The following is a 27,801-nucleotide window of genomic DNA, read 5'->3' as shown; positions in this document are numbered from 1 at the left end:
ATAAGCTTGAAATCATATAAAGATAAAAATAACAGAAAACAAAAAAGGAAATAACCAACTAGATTTGCCAAATTATATGCTGGTCTTCTTCCACAAAGTGGAATATCTAAAGATTATTAGAGCATTTAACAATGATACAGCAATTCCCAAACTCTGTTCCCTAGGACACAATTACAACACGACAAATGTATCAAAATTGGTAATTTATTAAAATTAGAACAGTAGCTATTGTTATTTCTTTCTTCTGAAATTCATTTTGGAAATAATTTGATTTACCAGAAATTCACTTGAGTAGTGCCTGAGACCTGCAGGATGAGAGATGGTGAAGACGTATTTATCTGAAGAAGGACTGAAAAGGGGGGAATAAGTTTGGGGTGGGAAGAGCTGCAGCTCGAGGGAAAGACCACATGAGCGGCGATGTGATCCTTCCCTACGAACCCTCCAGTTTCTCTCCCTAAAAATCATGGTGTCCATGGAGAGGCTGCCCCATGGAAACAAGAGATGGGTCTAAGTTTTGCATTCCTGTTGATTTAGGAAATAAGAGGGTTATTTAGACAATATAAATCCTTTGACATAGGAAATCTTGGGAGGCGTAAGGCTTCCACCAGACATAGAACCAGGGCTTCAAGGCAATCTGTGATAGTTAATTTTATGTGTCAACTTGACTAGGCTAAGCGACGCCCAAAAGGCTGATAACGCGTTACTTCCAGGTGTGTCTGTGAGGATGTCTCCAGAGGAGATGAACATCTGAATCAGTGGAATGAGTAAAGAAGATCTTTATCAATGCCAGTGGGCATCATCTAATCCCTTGAGTAGGCAGAGGAAAAGAAGGACGAATTTGCTGTTTGAACCAAGATATCCATATTCTCTTGCCCTTGTGCAGTCCACCACAGCTCCTGGCTCTGAAGCTTTTGATTGAGACACAGACCAGAGTTACACCACTGGCCCCCGATTCTTAGGCCTGCAGACTCTGAGTTATACCATCAACTACACCAATCCTGGTTCTCCAGCTTGCAGATGGAAGGCAGACTGTGGAACTTCTAAGCCTCCATACCCAAGTGAGCTTATTCCTACAATAAATCACTTCTTATTTATCTCTATATATCCTACTCTGAAGAACACTGAGTGATACGCAATCTGATCTAAATACTGGATGATGTCTAGTTTTCAAGTATTAGGAAAATTCCAACACATTTATATAAGTTGTTCTGATTATTGGGTCAATATCTTATTATTAATAGATGCTGTGCCACATTCAAGAAAGTTGCATGAAAGATGGCCTGAGAGAGGAGATGATGTGTTGATTGAACATCAGTGACATTTGTGGTGTAACTGAAACTCACTGGTCTAAGCTGCGGATCATGTCATGTTTTAAATATGTGAACGTATTATTTTATCAGCAATAAAACAGTTGAATTCCCAACTGTATGCCATTCTGTTACAAAGTTTTAAAATGGGAATCAAATGTTGACCATTTCTTAAAATTAGTTTATCTAAGAGACTTTTTTATTCTCAGCTTCAATCTGAACACTGTTTTATTTCATGGCCACCGCTTGGTTTTCTACTGCTACACCACCATGTCTAAGTGTTCTGTGGTCATGTAAGCTGAAGAAATACTGCTATCCAGTGTCATTTTTACAGATTACATATCTAAGGAATGTGTAGGACTAAGAAAACACAGAACACGCTTTTACATTTTGACTATTTCCACAGAAGGCTAAGAGACAGTATTCTGACCACTACTAATTATGAGTGGGCTGAGTAAGGAACTGCGGGCATGCTCAGGTGCACCAACTCTTTGCGACCCCATGGACTAGGCCATCCGGCTCCTCTGTCCATGGACTCTCCCAGGCAAGAATACTGGAGTGGGTTGCCATGCCCTTCTCAGGGATCTTCCTGACCCAGGGATTGAACCCACGTCTCCTGAATTCGTAGGCAGGTTCGTTGCCACTGAGCCACCAGGGAAGCCAAGTAATGAATTATCCACTAGCCAACTGACTTTCACTGTTAAGACCAACGTAAACTACATCACAATCAATCCCACAACTTCTAATGAAATTCTGTGCCAGGAAGAACTTCTGTAAGGCCACTATAAACGCAGATCAAGGGGGTCAAGGGTGAAGTAGCAACACGAGAAATCCACCAAGCTAAGGGGCTTCACCCTGTGGGCCTATTTTAGACAAGAATTAAACCACTGCTCACTGCAAAACAAAAATTACACCATATTATTGGGTTGGTCAAAAAGTTCTTTCAGACTTTTTGTAACATCTTATGAAAAACTCAAACTTTTTGGGTAACCCAAAAACTCTGAAGATGGTAAAGAAAATAAATAAAATTGATATAGGTGAAGAAATCCTCAGTGCTGGTGAAGTTTAGGACAATGCAGACAAATGAAGGCTTTCTCAGCAAAACTGAAGCATATTTATGGTCCTAATCTACCAGTGTCACCTAAGATGGGAAGGGGATTCTGCAAATTTGGCAGCAATCCTTCAGCTGTGCCCTTAATTCCCCTCTTGGAGTCTGCTACAGTGTGATGTTATTTACAGAGCTCAACGAGGTCATGGAGATGGCTCCGTGAAGAACCAAAATTGAAAACACTGCTGGTACAGAGTGGATTCCAAGAGCTATCTCAGGATTTAACGTACGTGAACTATCACTTATCTCCCCAGACCCCTACCCTCAGAATTCCTCACCAGTCACCACTATTTACTGACCCAGCTTCAGAACCTGAGGCATCTCCAACGTCTCTTCTCACTTCCATCTCCTGGAAGCTTCCAAGTCTGGCAGATTCAACTGCTTCTGCAATCCATTTCCTCCTTTTGATCTTGAAGGCCAGTGCCCTGCTTTAGGTCCTTACTTCCTCAGCCTATTAAAATAGCCTCTCCTACCAGTTTCCAGTATTTTTCCATCTAATTTACTTTATGACCACCATAATATTCATCCTTCTAAAGCACAGTCTGAATCACCCCAGTCCCCCTTTCAAACCATCTTCAATTATTCCTCATGGCTCTGAATCAAATACATGCTCCACAGCTGGGCATTCAAGACCTCAGTGATCTCCAGTAGCTCCTCAAAATCTACACTATCCCCAACATATATCCACATAAGCAACACATGGTCCAACTTCCCGTTTCTTCTTCAAACTTCTCTTTGCATCTGGCTCTCACCACGCACACAACTCAATCTACTCAAATCTTACCCATCCTCCAGGGTCTATCAATCATTGCTTCCTCAGAGAAACCTCTCTCCATCCCCCCAGTTACATGCGACCTTCTACTTCCCTGAACCTAACACATTTTTCCTGGCTCTATTATGACCTGCTTTCTACTCTACTTATTTACCTCCCCTACCACAATCTTCTCTTAATCAATACTTATTAGGACTTATCTCTGTGCCAGGCACTGTACTAGGCATCAGGAGTACGGGGCTGAGCAAAACGTCTATGACCCCTCAAACTGCACAGAGGAACCTCACCTTCTCTGTGTTACTATGGGACCTACACAGTGTACCACATGATAAGTAGCAAGAACAATTGTTCTATCAAGGTGCTAGAACATGATTCATAAACACACTGCCACTCAATTAAGACGCTTTGTTTAAAATCTCTAACTCTATCAATAAAAGAATCATTTTCATAGGAAATTTGAAGAAACATATATTGTCATCTTTAAGTCTATAATGAAGACTTGTTCACTACTGAAACAAAAATGGAAGAAATATCAAATCCTTCCATCAAAATATTGTAGAGCAAAAATTTCTATTTTTTGAAGATACAGATAAATTTATTTAGTAAAACAACTGAAAGAGTGGAAAGAAAGATAATCAGACTTTGGTATCAATGAGATGTCAAATGAATGAGTATGATGAAGTGAATGAATGAATTTAAAAAGACTATTGGTTTGGTTTTCAGACAGTTTTTGGACCTATTATTTTAGAATCTCAGTAAAATCCTCAGAAGTCCACGTGGTGATAATGTGGAGAGGGATATGTACAGTAATCAGGAAAAAACGAGAGAACACAACTGTGAGATGAGCTACGTCAAATTATCACTTAGGAGAATAACAAGACAAGATTTCCCTAAGGCCCCTGGGTTGGACTCAACCACCAGTGAAGAAATTGACTTTCAAAAGATGGGGAGGTTCCTAACCATACGTCCCCACTTTAAATAAGCTTGTAAAGGATGAAATCTCAGTTTCAAACATCGCTATGATTCCCAGTGGCTGCCCAATGCCCCATCCACACCCCGTGCCCCACGCTGCCTCTGATCCACGAGCTTACTTACCTCATAGGCGTCCTTGATGTTCAAGGGCTCGCCAAGAGCGGCCACGTGTCCCACGATGCCTTTGTTCCACTCTAAGTGGATACAGTTATTTGAAGCTTCTTCCAGTGTTGAACCTTCTGCAACATCAAAGAGGCGGCTGATAAGAAACTTGTCGTTGGAGCTGTCCTCACAGACGAGGAATAAGGAGTAGCGGTCAGCGGAGATGAGTCCATGGATATGCAAGAAAATTTTGTGACATAAGGCTGTGACATCCAAGTGACTAGAAATATCTTTCACTAATTCCAAGAGTCTCGAGCACTGGTCCCCTTCATCATTATCAAACCGTGGGGAGGTTAGAGGCATCTGTTCCTTCTTGTCTGAGTCAGAGAGGAAGCTCACAGTCCCCTCAGAATCTTTGATAACAATGGGTCTAAGCGGCCGATCGAATTCGGAGGCAGAGATCTTCCTGGTTGGTGTTCCAGGGACACTGCTCTCTGCACGGGTACTTGGCTGCAAGGGACAAGAGCAGGATTCCGCGTGGCCTTTGACTCCTTCCTTGCACACAGGGATGGTGTGAACTCTCTCAGCAAACCATGCATTGACCATTTCTCTGTAGAAAAGAACATGTAGAGACATTAAATATTTGAGGAAGACGGGAGTGGATAAATAAGATGTGGTGCATATATACAATGGAATACTACTCAGCCATAAAAAAGGACTGATGCACGGTAACTTGGAGAGACGTGGATGGACTAACTGTCTGTCATACATAATGAAGTAAGTCAGAAAGAGACGAACAGATATCCTGTATTAACACATATATATGAATCAAGAAAAATGGTACTGATGAACCTATCTGCAGGGTAGGAACAGGGATGCAGATGTAGAAAGTGGACGGCGGTCATGCAGGGGGGTGAACAGGGAGACCGGGATCGCAGTATGTGCACTGCCACGCATAGGACACACAGTGGTGGGCACTTACTGTGGAACACGGGCAGTTCAGCTCAGGGCTCTGTGGTGACCTAGACGGGGGCGGGGTGGGATGGGGATGGGGATGGGGATAAGGGAGGGAGGTCCGAGAGAGAGGGGACATGTGTACACACATAGCTGACTCTCTTCACCATTGAGCAGAAATTAACAGAAATTAACACGACAGTATAAAGCTACTATACCTCAATAAAAACAAAACACTGTGTGTGTGCGGGGTGGGGGCGGCAGCGAGCATGCTCGGTCATGGCTGACTCTTTGCTATCCCACAGACTGAAGCCTGCCAGGCTCCTCTGTCCAGGGACCTTTCCAGGCAAAGGAGAGGGTTGCCATTTTCTACTCCAGAGGATCTCGCCAACCCAGGGATCGAACCAACATCTCTCTTGTCTCCTGCATTGGCAGGCAGGTTCTTCACCACTGTGCCTCCTGGGAAGCCTCCCTCCTTAAACACTGCTACCCCTGAGAACTTCTAAAATCCTCTCATGGTTAACTGATGCGGTAACCATTTGTCATAGAAAATGAAAACATGATGGTCTATTTAAGACAGTTTATTTTGAAAAACTGTAGAGGACAATTGTTTCACTGAACATTTTAATAAAAGATTGACTCCTGTATACATATATTTTCAGATATCTGATTTATAATGCATCAAGTGTCAAGTCGGTTCCTCTCAAAATCAGTTTGAATTAAAGTAAAAGCCACTAAATTTGACAATAGTCTAAGGAAAACACAGGCATGGAAATCTGCTGTTTAAAACACACAACTTATTCTGAAGTTAAATATTCAAAAATTTTTTAAAAAATTATCTGAACTTGGCTAGGTAACATGCTTAATTTTAGACAGTTTTTATCTATACCACTATATATAGATTAGATTTAGGAAAGGAAATAGAAAACAGAAACAATTTGATCTAGTATGTAGAAGAAAGATCGTAGACTTCCATTAATAACTTCCTAATAATGCATGTCCAATAATCTAGAATAATCTTCTACTTACTCCTTGTATAAAGGAGGAAAACAAAAAATAGGCAGTAACTAGTATAAAAAATTTAATCCAAGAAAATTTAAATTATTTATGTTGTTCATATGCCACTCCATGAGGAAACTTATCTGGGCTAAAGGTTTCATAGTCAGTATTAAAACAAAAACAAAAACAAATATACCAGATCATACACATCCAAAAGACTGTTGTTCAGTTCAAGCTTCTTGGGAAGCTGTAATCTGATGCCAATTGATGCCCCCATTACTTTAAACATTCTGGGAACTTTTGAAACTAACTTCTAAAAAAATTCAAAGTCATATAAGAACATTAGTTTACCTAAAAGCTAGATCTTGTTTTTCACTGAGCCTTGCTCTCAAAATAAGCAAAGAAAACCACAAAAAACCTAGAGTAACGGCTAACAATACATATTGTATGCAGACCTGATTTTTCCCCAAATACAGACCTGATTTTTCTCCAAACTCAAAAATTTACTTTCAAAAGACAATAACTTGCTAGCACCGAGGATACTTAAAAGAACTGGCCTATAAGAGCAATGCAATCTCCATGAGGCAACGGCTTACTGGTTATTTTCATGAAACAGCCAGGATGCAGACACTCTCCAAGCCTTCTGGCTGCAGCAGAAATTGATAACACCTCTTCAGAGGGCAAGCAGGCAGTATCTAACAAGTTTTAAAATGCATTTATCCTTTGTTCCAAAGATTTTACACACACGGCAAAAGAAGTATCAGTGTATTTACTTACTGTTTGTTATAGCAAAGATAAGAGCAAACTAATCCCATAAATAGAAGCCTGGCAGAATCCATCATGGCACATTTATAAATGAACACTGTGCTAAGGTGCTTCATATCTGACTCTTTGTGACCCCATGGACTGTAGCCCACCAGGCTCCTCTGTCCTTGGGATTCTCCAGGCAAGAATACCGGAGTGGGCTGCCATGCCCTCCTCCAGGGGACCTTCCTGACCCAGGGATTGAACCCGCATCTCTTACATCTCCTGCATTGGCAGGCAGGTTCTTCACCACTAGTGCCCCTGGGAAGCCCAAATGGATCATGAGGCAGATAGTACAAGGTACTGATATGAATAATCACTCCAATCTATTAAGTGAAAAAAGAAGATCCAGAAGGAGGAGAGAAGAGCTAATCATTATCCTGGATCTCCACTAAGTCTTTCACTTATAGAGTGTTCCCTGAATTATTCTATTTTGAACAATAATCTATTGTTTGGTAAATATATATTACCCTGAATTGACACCAATCTAGAATGCAATGTGTAAAAAAAAATATAACATAGATATTATCAGGATTATCTCATAATTCCAAGTGTCAGATACATTTTAAAGCTCTATTTAAAAAGTACTTACTATATTACTCCAGTGTATACGTAGCACAGAGTTTTGTTTTTTTTTTAATGTAATTGCCTAATATTTTATAAATGCATGCCGTGGCTTGGCACAAAATTTCTAGTGATAAGAATATACTCTGGTAACAGTGTATCTCAAAAACTTCTATAGAAATGAGGGGGACATACTTTGGGAAATGTTTATGTAATGTCCAAAATCACAAAGAAAGATTGTGCCAAAGACATTGATGTCAGATATTCATGTGAGAAATGTACAGGAAGCATTTGAATAAAATGTTTTGTAAAACATGAAACAGGAACCCAGCAATATGTTTAAGTTAATCTAGTTTATGTGATTAAAAAATATGTACATGTAACTTAAACACTTCTCAAATCAACATAAAAACAGGTATTTTAACTATGTCAGCTACAAACCTGAAACACAGCCTCAGCCTATTTATCTTCTCACTGAAAAATGGTGATCAACATTTCAATTTTTAATCAAACCACCTCCCTGACAACATCTACACAGACACCTTGAAGCGGTGAAATCACAATTCCTAACACCCTGCCCTTCTTCTTGCTCAAATCTCACTCCCTGTCCACTTTCTTCATATCAGTTACTCAATTGCACATCTAGGAATTACTCTGAATGTTTCCTTCAACTCTCAGATCCAATCTAGCAACCAAGTCCTGTCTAGTTGACTTCCAAAACCCTATACTCCAATCTGCTCATTTCTATCTCCTATACTACTGCCCTGGCTCAAGCTGCATCATCTCTCATCTTGGACTAAGGCCACAGCCCCTTAATTGGACTCTCTGAGGTTATACTAGCCTCCTTCAACCCATTCTCCCCATGGCAGCTAGAGCAACCTTTGGAAAAGTAGGCCTTAGCATCTTCACCATCTTACTGGGCTTCTCACTGAACTGAGAGTAAAACCTAAACTCTTCCGACCCCCGACCACAGGCCCTCCTGGCCACACAGGCCTCCCTGACGCTCCTCAAGCACATCAAGCCTTGACTGCCCCCAGGCTGGGACGCTCTCCTCACCTGCATCTGGCAGGTCACGGCTCCCTCCTCACCTGCACAGACAGGTCTTCCCTGCTCACTCCACCTCTCAAGGGGCCCCAACACCTCATGTTCCCCCCCAACCCCGACACGATCTGAATTCTTGTTGTTGCTCTTCAGTCGCCCAGTCCTGTCCAGCTCTTTGCAACCTGACAGACTGCAGCACGCCAGGCCTCCCTGTCCCCCACCATCTCCCAGAGCTTGCCCAAGTTCATGTCCATTGCATCCGTGATGCCGTCCAGCCATCTCATCCTCTGATGCCCTTGTCTCCTTCTGCCATCGATCTTTCCCGGCAACAGGAACTTTTCCAATGAGTCGTCTGTTCACATCAGGTAGCCAAAATATTGGTAGCTTCAGCCTCAGCATCAGTCCTTCCAATACTCGAGGCTGATCTCCCTTAAGACTTTGATCTCCTTGCAGTCCAAGGGACTTTCAGGAGTCTTCTCCAGCACCACAGTTCAAAGGCATCAATTCTTTGGCGTTCTGCCTTTTTTACAGTCTAGCTCTCACCACTGTACACGACCAATGGGGAAGACCATAGCCTTGACTATACAGACCTTTGTTGGCAGGGTGATGTCTCTGCTTTTCAACACACTGTCTAGGTTTGTCACAGCTTTCCTGACAAGAAGCCATCGTCTTCTGATTTCATGGCTGCAGTCACTATCCACAGTGATGTTGGAGCCCACAAAGAAGAAATCTGTCACTACTTCCAACTTTCCCCCTTCTATTTGCCATAAAGTAACGGGACCAGGTGCCATGATCTTAGTTTTGGGTTTTTTTTTTAATATTTAGTCTTAAGCCTGCTCTTTCACTCTCCTCCTTCACCCTCATCAAGAGGCTCTTTGGTTCCTCTTCGCTTTCTGCCATTAGAGTGGTAATGAATTCTTACTATCATCTATTTTTCTTGCTTATTAACCTGTTGGTTTACTGTCTGTTTCCTCCAAGGAGATGTAAATTTCATACTCATCTGTCTTGTTAACTGCATTCCTGTACTTAGAAAATGTCTGTCACATATTAATACTATGACCTTGATAAATATCTGAGTGAAGTGAATGAATAAATAAATGAAGCCTCCTAAACTAACTGCATTAAAAAGGACAACAGTCTTTTGAAAATTTGAATGCTTAGAAAATCAACATTATGTTTTAGCTGCTAATGGTCACCACCCCTTGGATGTAAGCCTCATCACTGACCATGGCTACTCTCCCCTCATTTATCCCGTAGGACCTGTTATATATACATCTTAAACAGGGTGTTTAATTTGTCTCACAGGTGTTGTATTTCTAGATACTTTCTTGGAGAAATGAACTCAGTATTAAATGACACAGGAAAAGTAGATCTGGTATCTTCAGTCATTCAATCAACAATTTTTATTAACCACCAGTCATGGGGGGAAAGGTTTTCTCAAGACCACATTATTGATTATCTGTGTCCCTGTAGATATATATGCCTGAGGAGGAAAACATAAGTTATCATAACATCAAAACAATTACTTATAAACCAGCCATAAATAATATTAAATCATCTCTTACACCTCTCTCCTTTCAGGCATCCCTTGACGTTTTGCAGTGCATGACCTATGTGGCTATGTGAAGTGAGCCTTCTTTCCTAAGACTAGTATTGATCATCTCCTGTTCTTTAATACTTTAATTTCTGCAAATACAAATCACTTGCAGACTGAAATGTAAACTTACATAAGATATAAAATTTCTAGAAGCAGAACAAAGTGATGTTGGAGACTATTCTAATATTACATAAAGCCACTGATAATTAAAGGTTAAACCCAATTAAAAACCAGATAACAAAATCAACAAAGATCATTAACATAACAAATACCTGAAAAGAAAATTCTATTCAAACAAGTGCATTCTAGATTAAGAAAGGCTGCTGGAAATACTGAAGATCTTCAAATGTTAATTTTAAAAAACTGTATTTGGGAAGAAAAACTCTATGATTTTGTTGCAAATGTCAAACAAGTAAAGTTATTTGCCAGAAACTATTTAACAAATTAGCTTGGAGTTTCCATTATAATTTAAATTTTATTGGATTTAAAATAAATTTACTTTCATTTACTTCCATTTTTCAAAGTAAAGTTCCAATCGAAACCTTTTCACTGATACTTTTTCATTTTAACTGGATTCACTTTTAAGTGTCCTTTTCTCTAGACTGCATTGTGCTCATGAAGCTTCTTGTGCACGTCAGGCACTGTGCTGGCACCCAGGGATACGGGCGTGAGCAAGCCCAGACCGCTGCTCCCCAAACCGAAACTTAGAATGTGTCCAGAAGTTAATTTATACACATACTGAATTTTGCTGTCATATGAAGTTATATGTCGTTGTTTAGCTGCTAAAGTCATCTCTGACTCTTTGAGACCCCATGGACGATAGCCACCAGGCTCTTCTGTCCATGGGATTTTCCAGGCAAGAGTACTGAAGTGGGTTTTGCATATACATGAATAAAGATGGAAAGACGAACATGTCAAATACGAGGGTAAATATACCAGATGGGATTCAAGAAACCTGGTTGACAGCTCTGACTGGGGCAACTCTCTCCTATGGCCTGGACAGGATCTCTACTTTCCCTTTTTTCTCTCCCTTGAATCTATGAGATTTTGAAAAGTATGTCTATCAGAGATACTGGAAGAAAAAAGCACCATTTTATTTAAACCTGGCGAGGCAGGTATTAACAATCCTACTTTCTAAATTAAGAAGCTAAATTAAATGGCTAAACCAAACACACTCTATCTGGTAGCAAAACTAGGAATCAAATCTAGGTTTCTTATTCCAAGTCTTACTGCCTATAAGAATATAGAAGTTCCCACAGCATCAATGTTTGTCATGAAGAAGACACCTCATAACATCCAGATGCAGTAGAAAGAGTCAAAAATCAAATTTAAGCATATAAGGTATAGAAGGAACACAGTCGCTCACAACGGCACATCCTCTGACTTAATTCTTTCCATCCAGACCACAAAAGGATGGCATACTAAACCACTGAGGCAAAAACAGTGTCACGGGACCCAGAACAAAAACTCTGAAAGACAGTGTCCTTAAAAAAATCTGACTGAATCTCATGCCTGTTTCTCTGAAAACAGGTCATGGTTTACAAACCTAAAATGATGCACTGAAAAGAACGTATATTAAACGTGTTCAAGATAAGAGTAATTCTCAGGGTTGCACTGTTGTTGTTCACTCACTAAGCTCAGGACTGATTCTGTGCGACCCACGCACTGCAGTACACCAGGCTCCTCTGTCCTCCACTGTGCCTGAGTTTGCCCAAACTCACACCCATCGAGTCAGTGATGCCATCTAATCATCTCCTCCTCTGTTGCCCCCTTCTCTTCCCGCCCTCAATCTTTCCCAGCATCAGGGTCTTTTTCAGTGAGTCAGCTCTTCCCATCAAGTGGCCAAGGTACTGGAGCTTCAACTTCAGCAGCATCCCTTCCAGTGAATATCCAGGGTTGATTTCCTAACAGTTGATTAGTTTGATCTTCCTGCAGTCCAGGAGACTCTAAAGAGTCTTCTCCAGCACCACAATTCAAAAGCATCAGTTATTCAGTGCTCAAACTTCTTTATGGTCCAACTCTCACATCCGTACATGACTACTGGAAAAACCATAGCTTTGACTATATGGACCTTTGTCTCTGCTTTTTAATATGCCATCTAGTTTCAAAGGAGCAAGTGTCTTTTAATTTCATGACTGCAGTCACTATCCACTGTGATTTTGCTAAACTTAGCAAATAAAAATACTGGATACCAGTTAAAACTGAGTTTCAGATAAACAATGAATACAGTTTTAATATAAACTATCTAAAATTCAAATTATACTGAATTTATTTCAAATGACCGTACTAGTCATTTGATATTCTGTTTTTCCCAACTGAAATTGTTGGCAGATAGACATCAAAGAAAAGGTAGGTTCTGTGTAGCACATCAATGAGCTCTGTGCCATCAAATAACTAACTGTATCATTGAAAGGGCGCAAAGGATCCTGTGTGTTATGGTAACTGAACTTTTGAAAGCTCTTAGATTAATAATGTGTGGCATAAAATTCTTCCTTACATCAAGCCTTTTCATTTTACTGTCCAAATCATGCCATATATTTAGTAGAGAAAAAACAAACTGCAATCTGCTTATATAACGGAGGCTGACACATTGCTAAAAATTCTTGGGAAGCACTGAGAGGCTATGTTTTTAGTCATAAATCCCAAATTCCAATCTATACTTTAGCATTTGTTACCAATGGGATTTGTAACCAATAGCAGACAATTTTCTTCTGAGTTTCAATTTTATCCTGTTTCCAGCAGGGGAGACACTGACTGTTATAACTTCTTCCTAAAGTGCAAGGTGGCAACTATCTTCAGTTGAGTATAAAGTCAAGAAGACTAAACTGGCCATCAGGAGATCATTCTACCGGACAATCACTACTCTGGAGTTCATTCTCTCCTGAGTACAAGTTCTTCATTGTAAAAATGGGCAGCTCTCTGAACGGGTCAGGAAGATGCCCACAAGTGCTTACATTATCAGCAGACCAATAGGTGATGATTATTAGGTCAGTCAACTCTCGTCATCTCCTTTTGCCCCTTAGCTTCTTCTCTTTCTTATTCTTTCACTCATCTCACAGGGGTGATGTTCGAGTCAAATTAGAAAATGCACATGGAAGTATTTCAAACTCTCTTCCACATACTTAAGATGCTGCTATCTCCTAGACCCTTTCCAGTGGAGCTGCAGGGCTGGCCTAAGGGGCAATGGGTGTTTATTTCCTCATAACGTTCTCTGAGAGAATCAGAGAAAGCAAGGGGGGAAGAAAGGTCATGTTCCTGGTGGTACAGGCCCACAGGTTTAGCGGGTCTGATATGATTTGGAAACAGCCTGTCTACACGTACCCTGAGCACCTAGGTCTTTGTCCAAAGAAGATAGTGTAGATTGTTATTTATTATAGAATTCCACTAAGCTTCCCCCAAAAAGATGAGTTACATCATAACTCTACATAAATTACATCCTAGCTGTCTGAGCAAAAAGAACGAAATGGACGCAAATTCCACAAAGGTATTTTACCTCTGCTGGAGGTTCTAATAACTTAGAAACCCTACTTCCAAGTATAAGCAAGTCTTTGTTAACTGCCCTGCAAACAAAAACAGAGCAACCATCTTGAAGTCTTTGAGTTGATTTAACTTTTACAAGGCTGTTAATGAAAGACAACAGGCCCTGGATGCTAGAAATAAAGCCACAGCCAAAGGAAATGCAATAAAAGTTAATGCCAAGAATTTATAATCAATGACAAGATCCTGATGTTTAACATCCCATCCAAATCATTCCTTCTCTTCTCACCGAAACCTATTTTATTATCCTCTAGTCAGTTATTTCCTCCCATATTTTATTACAGAAAAAATTTCTTACCTCATAAATGAATTATATGCCTCTTTTAAAATAGGTAAACAGTTCAGTTTTGTTCTTAAACTTTTACAATATGTCTTAAAATAACTGGAGAAATCCTGCATGCGAGCTAACTCGCTTCAGTCGTGTCTGACTCTTTGTGACCCCATGGACTGTAGCCTGTCAGGCTCCTCTGTCCATGGAATTCTCCAGGCAAGAATACTGGAGTGGGTTACCATTTCCTTCTCCAGGGCATCTTCCTGACCCAGGGATCGAACCTGTGTCTCCTGCATTGGCAGGCAGATTCTTTACCACTAGCACCACCTGGGAAGTGAGATGCAGAAACCCTGGAGGGTACCAAAATCAATGCCGGGAGTTATTTTCTCAGGTAACATAAATGTGAATACCATTTGTGATTTCAAACTTGTAACACAACTTGGCACAGATGCTGCTCACGGCTCACCAAGGGACCCTTTCCCACAAGGCAGGTAAAGAGCAAGTAAAGAAGTAAAGAACCTCAAAAGAGCAAGTAAAGAACCCCCCAAATTGATATTAATTAGATGGCAGGAAATGAAGCCAACTGGGAGCTGATAAAAACTTGCTATGAGTTATCAAAAATGTGACTTGGATTTTAAATCTCAAATCTTTTAAAACAATGAATCCAACCAGAAGTTTACTGCCTTAATATTCCACTTTAGTGAAGACTCTAGGAGCTCAAGAGTCTTGCCCATGCAACGATGATGTAATATAAAAATCAGTGTCAGGAGGAATAATCTTTAGCATATTTTGACTTCATGAGGCTTCCTTAGAGTGTTAACAGCACTGCATCTTTCAAGACAATGTGTCAGGGTGGGTGGAGCGCCCTACAAAACTGAGTGGATGCACTCAAAGGCCCGGCAGCCAGGTTCCAGCAGCTGCTGCACGAAAAGGCTGCGTACTGGCATTTCCAGGGCCGGACGTTTGGGGTCTTTAATAATATACAGAGGAAAGGAATGAATACATCCACTTGTGAATGATTTAAAAAAAAAAAACAAAAACAGAAGGGAATCTGTGGGGCAGAATGTCTAGGTGAATTGTCTGTTTTTTTTTTAATCATTGTAATAGAGTTTATCTCATCAAAATTATACACATGGCAGAAATAAAGTGCTATTTCATACTACACATCCCATGTGTTCATATTTTTAAAGAAGATGAAAAATATATTATTCTTAAAATAAGAGTCGAGGTAATGATTAAACTGAATGGTAGCAAGCTAATAATATCTGTTTTTACTGGATATTTAAATAGCTTTAATTTTTGTATATCACCTATACTTCATCTCAAACTTTTCAAAAATTTTATAAATTGATAAATAATATTGACTAAAAACCCTAGAGGAGGAAATGGCAACCCACTTCAGTATTTTTGCCTGGGAAATCTTATGGACAGAGGATTCTGGTGGGCTGCAGTCCATGGGGCTGCAGAGAGTCAGACATGACTGAGCGACTGAGCACACAGGCACATTCATTTAAAAAAAAATGGAAAGTCACTATCTGATGGCACATACTCTGTTAAGGATGAAAACTTTCCCCTTTTGCAATTTCTCATTTTCACTCAATAGTACTATCTGTCACAGAAAGGAAAACTACAGTTTATAATTTATAGTATAACTAATATAATTTTTCACTAATCTAATTAGATCACAGTTTTTTCCAAATGCCTATAATCTAGACGTATTAAATTGTATATGCAAAGCACTGCATAGTGAAATACAAGCTCTCACATAGCACTTCAAATATGATTAGCAAAAGGGATACACACACACAACGTAGCTCCATCCAATAATAACTTTACTTTCTACCAAAGTTGAACTTGCTCACTCAGGTTACAAAACGAATCTTAAAAAAGACAGGAATATCTTAAAATACATATTCAGTATTCCAGATGCTTTTTGAAAGGGAAAAATAATTAAAATACCTTGTCTAGGTTTTAAAGAAAATTTCTTGGCATCAAGAAAAGGAAACAATTTACAAAGCAGTGTAAAATTCTAAGGTAAACATAATAATTCTCATGAGCTAAAAATATAATTAGATGAAACCTACTTGTAGAGCAACTAGCTTAATGTGTTTTGTACTCTTGCCTAAAATAATGTACCAGAGGATAAAAATCCTTTGAAAATATACTGCAGGTAGGGTATCTGTAGTCTAATACTAAGAATATAATTGTTAACAGTCTAGTATCTAAATTTTCAGCCACTCTATTTTAAAATATCATTAGAGAGTTCCCACTTTTTATGCTCTAAAATCATATATGGAAACAAAACGCACTTGGGCAAAGTCTCTAGGCAGCTCATTTAGTAACGGACTTGCACATTAAGAGGCACTAGGAGGAACTTCAGCCTCTTCCTGAGTCAAATTTCTCATGCCATTAAATCTCTGAGTCTTTCCTTTGCTTCCATTAATACTGACACTGAACTTCAGTGGAACATGGCGTATAAGGGCACCAGGTGGGACAGACTCAGGCTTCAACCCAAGCTGCTTCTAAGATAAGACCTCAGGTGCATTATTTATGCTGTCTATAAAACAGAGATAAGGGTATTAACCCTCATAGGCTTCCTAAGAAAATTAAGAAAAATGACACCTATGAAGTGATCGCATAGAGTCTGGTACTAAGGGTTTAATATATTAGTTACTGTTTTTAAGTTAATCAAACATTAACTGGAGTATATTTTCAAAGGCAATTAAGTTTTTTGTAAAAATAAAAAGAATTTATTCATGGATTTCTACAAAATAACTAGATGTTAGCCATTTGTTTTCCAAGCTCCTAGTTTAAAAGCACTAATTTCTCTACAAAAACACTTTTACAAAACAAAAAAGGTGTTTTAATGTCTGTAGTTTCTCAAACTAGAATTGAAAAAACACGGACTCCCTAGACCAATAACTATACTTATGTATGACAAAATTTTCTAAATAATAAAGAATAAGAGCTGATCATTTAGTTAAGAAAATCACTGAGAGAGCATAACTTGTTTTTCTATTACCACTCAGAACTTAATCGCTAAAAATAAGTTATAGAATTTGGAGGATGATGTGGTTTCTAAATACCAAAGATATAATAAAACTGTTTAACAATTGTGATAAAATACACAACTAACTGCCTATGATAAAAACCATAACAATATTTCATAAAAACCATAATTTTAAACTGGGGAATGGTTTCAATACTTGATAAAAACAATGCTTTAACATTTGCTACAGGAGACTTAGGGATTAAAGTCGGTCCGTTTTAGTTCCTACCCAAGGGGGCTTACTTGGGAGAATTCTGTAAGTAGGCTGATACTTGAGCCTCCCAGATGTTACCCTGGTGTGGTGTAACATTTGGGGAGACTTGCAGGGCGCCTCAAATAAAACAGAAGTAAAAGCTGCGGGCCCTGAATGACCCACAAGACACAACGCAGGAACGCGTTTTCAAGGCCACTATCAAAACAGCACCCCTTTCTTCCTTTCCCGTGTTTCTTCCATCTTCATGTGAATTAACTACTTAAGACGAGAATCAAGAAGAGTGTACTAATTTCCTGTCAAAGGATGGTTGATAACATAGAAATGGCTAAAATCATCTGTAGGAAAAACACAAAAAATCTCACATAAAATATAATAGATATTTCTCCTGCTCCTGGATCCTAATTTTACAGTTTTAGTTGCCATGTTTGGACACTTTGACCTAGATCCACCACTCTTACTTAGAAAATACTTAAAGAAGGAAACTATTCAAATCTGAGAAGTTGACACTCTGCCCTTCTAGTGAGAATCAAGAATGCTTAGGGATGAAAGAGAATTTTAAACTCATTTACAAATCTCTCTGCCTTGACTTCTCCCTGCTCCCATCTCACATAAAGTCAAGGTTTATTAACCTGGGCCAGTTACCAAGCTGGGGACACAGTTGGGAGGTCTGAACTCCCATTCCAGTTCCCTTTCCAGTACCTTCCACAGTCTTCAGAAGGTTCTGTTCAAACCATTAATACAAATTCACTTTAAAAGTGAGGACACAAAGTCTGTTAAATCCCTATTCTGCTGTTCTAATTTCCACATATCAGAATAGGGGGATGACTCCCCAAACTTGCAATTATAATTAAACCACTGGTGATTCCCAACGTAAAATAAATTGTAACCTACTGAAAATCACTCTACAAAAAAGATTAAAAAATATGTATTTTTCCTTTAAATTTCTTAAGAACACTAGAAATAATGCTATTATTAACATTTTACAGAGAAAGCAAATAAAGTACCTAAAGGTCATACTCTTAAGAAAGACGTAGTTTGGGAGTTGAAGCTTAAATCTGTCCTACCTGGGAACTTTAACCATCATAAACTGAAATAAATTTTAAAGGGCTCAGAACAGTGGTTGGAGAAGGCAATGGCACCCCACTCCAGTACTCTTGCCTGGAAAATCCCATGGAGAGAGGAGCCTGGGGGGCTGCAGTCCATGGGGTCGCTAAGAGTCGGACACGACTGAGCGACTTCACTTTCACTTTCATGCACTGGAGAAGGAAATGGCAACCCACTCCAGTGTTCTTGCCTGAAGAATCCCAGGGACTGGGGAGCCTGGTGGGCTGCCGTCTATGCGGTCGCACAGAGTCGGACACGACTGAAGCGACTTTGCAGCAGCAGCAGCAACCAAGTACTGCTGCCAGACTTCGGGGTGGCATCTGGAAACTCGTGTCAGAACAACGGGGTGCTCCTGACATGTAGTGTCTGGGGCCCAGGGATGTTAGACACCCTGCAAGACACTGAACAGCTTCTCACAACAAAATGTATCCCTACCAAAGGCCAAACAGCATCCCTTTAAGAAGCAATCTTTTACTATAATGGAAAAGAATCTGAAAAAAGAACATATATAAAAAATATACATACCATACATATATATAAAACATATATATATATATATATATAACTGAATCACTTTGCTGTAAACCTGAAACTCATACAATATTGCAAATCAACTATATTTCAATTAAAAAAGAAGAAGAAAAAAAGCAAGGGTTAATAAGAATAAAAGATTACCATACTATAACAGGGTATTAAATCAAACAGGGGAGATCTGAGACACCGCCAAGTGATTCCTCCAATAATCTCTACTCTGATGTTACAGTGAGTAGTTCCCTTGCTTCTGGTATGGATTAGAAACAAATGCTGCCTAAAGTTAATTAACATTCTCAAGTCTTCTCCAGCTATGAAAACATCTGAGAAGCTTACTGGGACCAAATATAAATAAAATGCATAACCACTTCATATGGTTTTACATTCAAATTTGACCAAGAGTTGGAAGAGACATGTTTTGCAATCTTCCATGCATTCATAATCACATGTATGAAAAATGTTCCTTAAAGAAGTATCTATTTACATCTAAAAGAAAATCTAATAACCAAAATCTATGCTGTAAGTATGTACGTCAATTTGTTTTGCAGCTTAGACATGGAGAAAAGATTAGACTAGATTGGCATGTCTCAATATGAGGTATGAGAAGGCCTCAGAGTCTGAAGCAAGTATGTTTTGAAGACCTGTAGTAGGCTCAGATGGTAAAGAACCAGCTTGCAATGCAGGAGACCTGTGTTCATTCCCTGTGTTGGGAAGGTCCCCGGAAGGAGGGCATAGCAACCCACTCCAGTATTCTTGCCTGGAGAATCCCATGGACAGAGAAGCCTGGTGGGCTACAGTCCGTGGGGTCACATAGAGCTGGACACAACTGAGCGACTAACACCCACACACAGTTTTTCTATGGAAATGCTACAATTCTGTGTTTTCACACTAACGACAATAACAACAAAGACAGACAAAGACATATACTTTAAATTACTGGGATGACTACCTTATAACCAACTACTATCCTGCAATTTTAGGAGTCAAGTTTATATTTGTGTTTACAGTCACACTGCAGCCCAAAGGTTCTGGGATAAGGAGAAAATAAAAGAGGTAGATTTAATATGCAAATATGCTTTCAAGCCAAGTAAAACCAAAAGCTGGTGTACTGTGCTATAGGACTGAAAGTTTCATGACTGTTGAGAGAGACCCAGTGGGAAAAATGAGTCATCACAAGGCAACTGTAGCAAAGGCAAGATGACCTCACCAGACCCCAGCATCGTCCTGCAATTAGGGCCACATTCACTCCGCAAGGATGATTTAATGAGTGTTGTCAATTTGCATTTGGCTAGAGTTTTATCATTTTATTCATAATTAACTTATACATTTATTTTGGTATTGCAGTTGCACAAATGCTATAACTATGATTAAATTATACCTACTCTTAAGAATTCCACATTTAACTAACATTAAAATAAGAGAAAGTCAATATTAGCTATGGCAGATAGCTGGAACTTCTGGGTGCACTCACACCACTTTCGTTTGGGAACTTTTCCTCCCTCACTGACACATCACACTATGGGTTACCTGCCCCAACAAAGGAAGGAGACAAACCTATTCTTCCAGAAATAAAGGTTGGTCCAGAGCAGGCAAATTATGCAAGTAAGGCCAAAATAATTCTCAGAGGACTGACATGGATAAGAAGGTATTTCTCAAACATCAAAAGTTTAAGACCCACATAAACTTGCCAAGAAAAATGTTCCAGCACATGAAGAAAGCCTGCTGGAGAATAAAACCAATATAGCACAGTGTCAAAAGGATGGCTGAACAAATGGATGGACGGTGGGATGAATGGATGGTGAGATGGATGGAGGGAAGAAAGTGGGAAAGACAGATTGATTAGATATATATACAGGCCAAAAAAAAGAATACTGACAAGATTATATCATCCCGCTGAATTTCACATCCAAACCAATCCCCAGGAATGTCAATTTTGCATGAGTTCAACATGAATTTCTGTCATTTGTGACCAAAAGTTTTTAAACTAAAATACTGGAGGTCAATAAGAATGTCTTTCTTTCACAGGGGAAGATTACTTAAATTTGAGAAACACTGGATTACACGATCTCCAGCTCTATAAAGTTCAAAGATTCTGTGTGTGTTTTAAACATTTCACCAGCTTTAAAAAAAAATCAGGATCTTTTCTTATAACCTCAGCACGCTTATTCAACAGAAAGTAGAAGTGATTACTTTTTTCATGATTATTACCAGCGATATTATATCAGATAGGAGACTTTTCTCTCTCAAGTTTAGATGTAATAAAATTATTCAGAAAAGACAATTTCAAAAAGTTAATCTTACGTCATGATTCAGAATCAAGGAAAAGGTTTCAAAGCATATAGAAGCTAATAATGGCACCTAAGATTTTAAAAAGCAAGTTCACTACAACGACAAACGGGGCACATATATATATATATATACATACACACACACACACATATACACACATGCATCCATATATATATTGAGTAGGAAAAGTTTGTTTTTTTCCATAACATCTTCCGGAAAAAAACAGAGGAACTTTCTGTCCTACCAATAAAAGGCTTTAAGCTTTTAATATTTATCAGAATGATTCTTATAAACTTAACACTCAGTTTGCTTTACCTGCCTGATATTTAGTTGGTAATACACATAAATTCCTACCAGTAAGAGAAAATGAATAAAGCACTCACACCATGAAAAAGAAAAAAAAAAAAAGATTCAAAATAAAATGAGAATACCAAGTCAGTAAGTAAGATTACAGAGCTAAGTATCAAGTGAATGACTCATATGGAAAAGTTTCTTCAGTTTTTATTCTTAGGTTGTAACTCACAGGTACTTTTTTTTAACTGAACCTGATTTAACAGATATTTCCAAGGCCACACCAATCAGCCACATCAATTGGTCAACTAAATCTGTATCTGTTCAGCTAAACTAATCTCATAGGAAGTCCTACACAGTCAGTAGCCACTCTGCATTCCAAATTCAGTCATTTTTCAACCCTTCACTGTCAATCACCTCAGTGATTTATTTAATTACTCTGCAGTCCTTACCAAAGGCTTTTATCCTAAGAAAAGCTTTTATCCTACACTTAGCCCTGAAAACAAAGAAAGAAAACAACTCAATACAACAGTTACAGGTTTAACAAATTGTTTGTTTGAAAAATATTTGGGACAAACTAATAAACAGCAAGCAGTTTTTCCCCCAGCCTTTTTAACTATGAAAGAACTTTCTCCCAACCATTATTAAAATGTACTATGAAGTTCAAGCAGTTTTAAGTTAAATTGCGTCTTCAAACCTAGAGGAAGCAAAGCATCTTGGTAAGACATACTCTCTGTAATGAGGTGAGGGTGAAGGTACAAACTCTATCCATACAACTTGAAAACACCTTCAAATATTTTAAAAGAAATGATATCAGAGACAAGACTCAAGTCATTTCTTTAGATGGAACTATCTAAATAGGAAATTCTGTTGCACCACATAATCAAAATGCTAAAAGTTGCTCATCTTTAGGTATTGAAGATGACTTCATGAAAATATTAGCAATTTCTATAGATTTTTAGATCACAAACTGAAAAAAAAAGTTAATGAAATGTATTACAAACCTAAGTATTATATTAATATTAAACAAATATATTTATTTTGAGATATTTATGACTAACTGCCACTGCATTGGTTCTATCACAGTTTTAGGAATCATGATCTTGTATTGGGGGCTCTAAAAATGGAACTAAATATAAAACCTTGAGAACATTAGTGACAGAAGGGCAATGAGAAGCATCATTTCAGGGGCTCCTGCAGATTCTTCTAGATTTAATCACATCCAAATTCAATCCACATGAGAACTTTTAGGGCACTAAAAAGTGCCTTAGAGCTGGCTATAAGAACCCTGGTTATAAGCAATACAAGGATAAAAGGACATTATCACACCAGAATTACCATAATAAAAATATGAGAAATAATATCAAAGCCCGACTAAGTCAATACGCACAGGATTATATTGTCTTCAACCCTAATGACTACATAACAAAATATGTTTAACAAAATGTTTGTCTGAAAACTGTGAAAAGTTTATATTCCTATATGATATAGAAATTATCATTTTAAAGAGTGAATAGCAATATTTAGTTTATACCCATCATCTGACTTTAAGAAAAATATTTTGCAAATAATAATTACAGCTTCAAGAGATAAAAAAAATATTAAAAACAAGCAAACAAAAAAGAAAGAATCCTAAACAGTGAACTTGGAACACCAACTAATTCACCACAGCTTTGCAGTGTTAAATAAAAAGTCTATCATAGAAAACTGCATGGGAGTGTAAAACTTCTGTTTCTGGACTTTGATCCAAGAAGTCATAAAAAGTTGCCCTCACTTAATATCTCCTATTTCCAGTATGTGCCAAATATTCTCAAGCTTTTGTCTAGTATAAAACAAAGTAATACAAAGTCAATCATATTACCTCGTCAATACTAAATGACATAAAACACTGCCCACAATCACAGAGCTGGTAAGTAATATTGAAAGGTAAATTATTCTAATATGCTGTCAAGAATAACCACAGCTGTTAAAGTGGCATTAGCATCAGAAAGGCTTCATCTGCAAAGGCAGGGGCATTTAAGCCCCTAAGGAACACGGTATCTCAAACCTGGAGGACTGCAAAGTTTTCTACAACAGCAAGGGTGGGAGTTTCCCACAGGTTTTAGTTTCCAGTCGCAAACTAATTTTTATGCCAATAGATTATGTTATGAATTGTTCAACTGACACTCTCAAATCCACTTCAACAGGTTTTGACTGCTAAAAACCATTTATTTGTGTGCTGCACGCTCTGGCTTCTAAGGACGTGTTTAGCTCTGTATTGAAAGATTATTATAGAAAACAATGTAATATAGCAGCAATAATTGCTTTCCAGGTCAATCAAAATTCACAGGTGTTTAAATGAGAGTTTAGGAGTGCCAGAACCTTCCTTCTATTCAATGACTACTATTGGGTGCAGACCATTCAGTCTGGGAAAAGAACAGAGAAGCACAGATAAATGTCAAACAATTAAATCAAATAAGGAGGAAATAGTTCTACCAATAAGCCTGTCTACAGATGCAGATGGCCAATCTAAGTAAATCCAAATTTATTTTAAATAAATAAACATGCAAACCGCCCCTACAGAGCTATTCTATTTCACAAGTTTCCTGAATTACAACAGTATTCATTTTATACATACAAAATTTAAGAAAAGGGGGGTAGCAAAGTAACAGGAGCTTCTGGTTAAACACACACACACACACACACACACACACACACACACACACACACACACACACACACACACACACACAGCTCAGCTGTAAAGTTAGTGTCTGCAATTAGATTTTACCGCAACCATGTGAATCACATGGTTTAGCAGGGTGGCATTTTTATGTCCAACCTCTCATTCTTAAAATTTTAAGTCTCCAGCTAATGCTATCAAATATAAGCCCAAACTGGAATACTGTTTCTACAAAAAATTATGGCTACGCACAAGACTTAGATTATATTCTTCACACTGACAACTTTCAGCACTTTATAATTCCTAAAACTGAGGGCCTGTACTATTCTTGAATATCTTCACTTTCATTTTCCAACTTCTACTCAACACAAACTCTTCTCTCAAGATTATATATATATACACACACACATATCACAGAAAGTGTTCAGCCTACTCTCAACATCAACTGTAATATAAAAACTCCAACTGAAGAAAAAGTCTTTAACAGTCTCAGATGATCTAAATTTTATACTAAGTAGTGTCATTCTGAGAATTGAGATTTTAATCCTATGCTACTTCGGAGGGAAAAAAATGTGAAAAGAAATGTAACTGAATTCATTTAATTTATTAGGAAAAAATATTACTCTTCAAGTTTTGGCAGATTCTCAAAGTGAAGTATTCTTATGTATGAGTTAAAAGCTACCGCCAAACACCCCCAAGTTTGTGTCTTTAAAGGGAGAGGAAAGAAAACAAAACAAAACAAAAGGATATTAACTCTGATTTTTAAATAAATAATTTCGTTCTTTCTTAATAATATGCCTAAGGAACATCTCTAAAGAACATCCCCCTTCACACTTAAAAGATCAGCCCAGATCTCCTGCCCAGTCTCTTCTGCGCTGTAATTCATTAAGGGTGGAAGTGTGCAAACGGTGAAACGAATCCGGAGACAGACGGCCTAGGAGGAGACCACCTCTGGAAACTGTTGGCCTCCAGCAATGGATAATTCCAGGCCTAGACGGTCTTGGTGCTCACCCCAAACTCACAGAAAAGTGCCCTTCGGAAAGAAACCACTTCCATTCAGGGTTTATCCTCTGGTCACTCCAGATTAAGTATTGTGATAGAAGACGAAAGCGGGGAGAAGAGGATTTTAAAAGGAAGGCGGAGTAATCAAACAGAAGAGAGAAGGTTTGTCCCCAAACCTGCGCCTCTGTTAAAAACCCCCGAAGTCATCAAACCGATACCAACCCTGAACGTTCGTTGGGAGAAACGGAGTTAAAAAGACTCATCTAAGATTTCAAAATTATTACCTCTGCAGGAATGTAAACGAAGACAAAAATGTCAAAGAACGCATTTTCAATAGAGCATCTCCCAGCCGGTGCGACCCGGGTGCCACCAGCCAGCACAGCACCCGGCCCCACCGCGCCCCCCGGGAAAAGTGGGAAAGACCGGGGGACTGCTGAAGGAAGTACCTTGTTTTGTCTCCAAAGTGCAACATAGCAAACGTGGGAAGTTGGAGGTGCACACCAGGCGGCCTCGGCGGACCCTGGACTGCAGGAGGCGTCGGGGGGCGACGACTCGCCCAGGTGAGGCGGGTCGCTCGAAGCCGGCTTCCCTACGGTCCCCGCCGTCGCGCCGCCGCCCGCCGCCGCCCGCTCGCCCCGCGCCGCGCCGCCCCCTGGCGGGGAGCGCCAGGCCGGACCGCGGCCGTGCGCCGGCGGGTGGGAGCCCGGCTGCCAGCCCCGGCCGGCTCTTCCACCATCACCGCCCCGCGTGCGCCTCCCTCCCGGCCGAGGCGGCCAGCTCCGGCTGCCCGAAGGCCGCTGCCCCGAGCCGGCGACGGCGAAGTCCGGGCCCCTTCTCCAAAGGAGTGCGCCTGGGAGTCAGCCCGCGTCCGCGCGCAGCAGCCTTGCCCTGGCTGCGGCTTCGCATCAACTCTCCGGCTTCCGGGCACCCGCCAGCCTCCCACTCTTCGTTCCACCCTCCTAGCCCCTCGGCTTCAGCCTCAATGCCTCTCCAACTCTCCCGCGGGCGTTTCCCACGCGCGCCTCGACTGTCAGCCGCGCAGCCTCCTCCCAAAGCACAGGCTCCCTCCTCCCCGCCCTCCGCAGCAGCCGCCCGGGCGCTTGGCTCCGGACCAGGAAGACTGGCCTCCGGGGTCGCCTCGGGCCGCGCGGGACCTGCCACCCCCCGGGGTCAGCTCTCCGCCGTCCTTTGTGTGCGCGCCGCCAGCCCCTCTGCGGAGCGCCTTCCACGCCGCCGCCTCGCGCGCAAACGCGAAGGAGAGGAAGAGCGCGGGACAACTAGGGGACTGGAAGGGGTAAAAGACGACAGCACTCACTCTGGGAAGGTTCCGGCATGGTGCTGGCTTTGGGCTGCTTCTCGGTCTCGCCCCTACCCCGGCTTCCCCGCCCCGCCAGGGCCGGGGCAAAGGGGGACGGGGGAGGAGCGGAGCCACGGGGACCGCGTTGGAAATGGTGCTTCCGGAGCTGCAGGGAAGGGGGTCAAACACTGTTTTGGTTTCGCTAAGGAGATTTAGGGGGACCAGGAGGCTAGAGAAAGGCCCGTGAGCGCAAATATATGGAAATAATCTTGCTCCCAGGGAATACCAGGGCAGCCGGCGTGTAGGGGGTGGGGGTGGGGGTTCGGCACATACATTTTTGTATTTGAACTTTTGTGAGCAAGTTGGATCGGATCCGACGCTTGGATTTTTCGACTGTACTCGCCTTAAAAGTCGAGGTCTCTACACCGTAAGATCATGGCCCTACTTCAAAAGCACAGGGCCTGAGAGTGGAGGCTGTTTAATGCTTAAGGAAGGGAATTCAATAGGGAAGAGAGAAACCCCAGGTCATGCTCCTTGCCCCGGCCGGATCTTCCGTGGCTCCTCCTCTTACCTGGTGCCTTTCCTAACAAAGTAAGAGAAGGTAAAGTTCCAGTGATCGTCCAGCCACGCTTCGACCGAGTCCTGGTCCCATTGCTGTTGAGGCCGCGCGGAGCCGGGGCCGGCCCTCTCCATGATCAGCCCGGCTCTCTGCGGTCAGCTGGTGCTGGTTTTCCACTCCAGCTGGGGTCCTTTCCCTCGGAGGAGCAGAACTCGCCTCGAGACCCTCCCCCTTCGCCCTGCTTCAGTCGGGCCGGCTTTCGGCGGAGCTGCTCAGGCGCCGGGCCAGCCTCCTGCCGCGCCCCGCCTCTCCCGGTCCTCACCGCTTCCAGGTGCGGCGGGCGGGGCGGTGCTGCAGCCCCGCGCCTTCCCCGGGGTCTGTCTGAGACTGGCTCTGGAAGTCTCTCTAGGCTCCAGATTCCGAGGCGGCCGGGGCGGCGACTGGCGAGCTCTCCGGAAGCCTAGTGGCCAGGACTAGAAAGGAGGCCAGGCGGCCGCTGGGGTGCGCTGCGTGCCAAGCCGGCTCCGGAGGAGCGCGCAAAGGTGACTGTGGATGTGTTCGCTGAGCGTCCCGCTCTAGGCAAGGGAAGGTCACGCTGTGGAGACGCAGCCCAAACCCAGAGAGCGGTAGCTGGGGAAATTTTCGCCCGAAAATGAGAGGTGCTAGTAGCCCGGGCTCTTTCACCCGGGCCTGGGAGAACAATGACTGTCTTGCCTCGCTTTCCGCCAGATCAGCGCGTGGGTCTGGGAGGAGCTGGGGCCCACGGCCCACGGAG

At 40.9% G+C, this 27,801-nt stretch overlaps 1 protein-coding gene across 6 annotated transcripts in view; it reads right to left on the bottom strand.

Annotated features, from left to right (window-relative positions):
• The window catches only part of LOC122673601 (cGMP-specific 3',5'-cyclic phosphodiesterase-like), a 70,442-nt gene extending 42,983 nt beyond the window's left edge, over positions 1-27,459 (bottom strand). For 3 of the 6 annotated variants that reach the window (XR_006334736.1, XR_006334735.1, XM_043871524.1), the window contains exons 1-2: positions 27,039-27,458; positions 4,283-4,871 (exon numbers count right to left, since the gene is read on the bottom strand). Coding sequence is in view for 4 of the 6 variants with exons in the window: in XM_043871524.1 (XP_043727459.1) it covers positions 4,283-4,871; positions 27,039-27,160 (711 nt within the window). In the remaining 2 variants the exon portion in view is untranslated. Of the gene's footprint in view, positions 1-4,282; positions 4,872-27,038 lie in introns of all 6 variants that reach the window. The other 3 variants (XM_043871523.1, XM_043871522.1, XM_043871525.1) reach the window with 2 other exon arrangements.
• Positions 27,460-27,801: the final 342 nt, after the last annotated feature.

This window comes from Cervus elaphus, chromosome 17 (genome assembly GCF_910594005.1).
Source record: "Cervus elaphus chromosome 17, mCerEla1.1, whole genome shotgun sequence".
Lineage (NCBI taxonomy): Eukaryota > Metazoa > Chordata > Mammalia > Artiodactyla > Cervidae > Cervus > Cervus elaphus.
The sequence above is the reverse complement of the archived record's forward strand: the minus strand, read 5'-3'. Positions and strand labels throughout refer to the sequence as shown.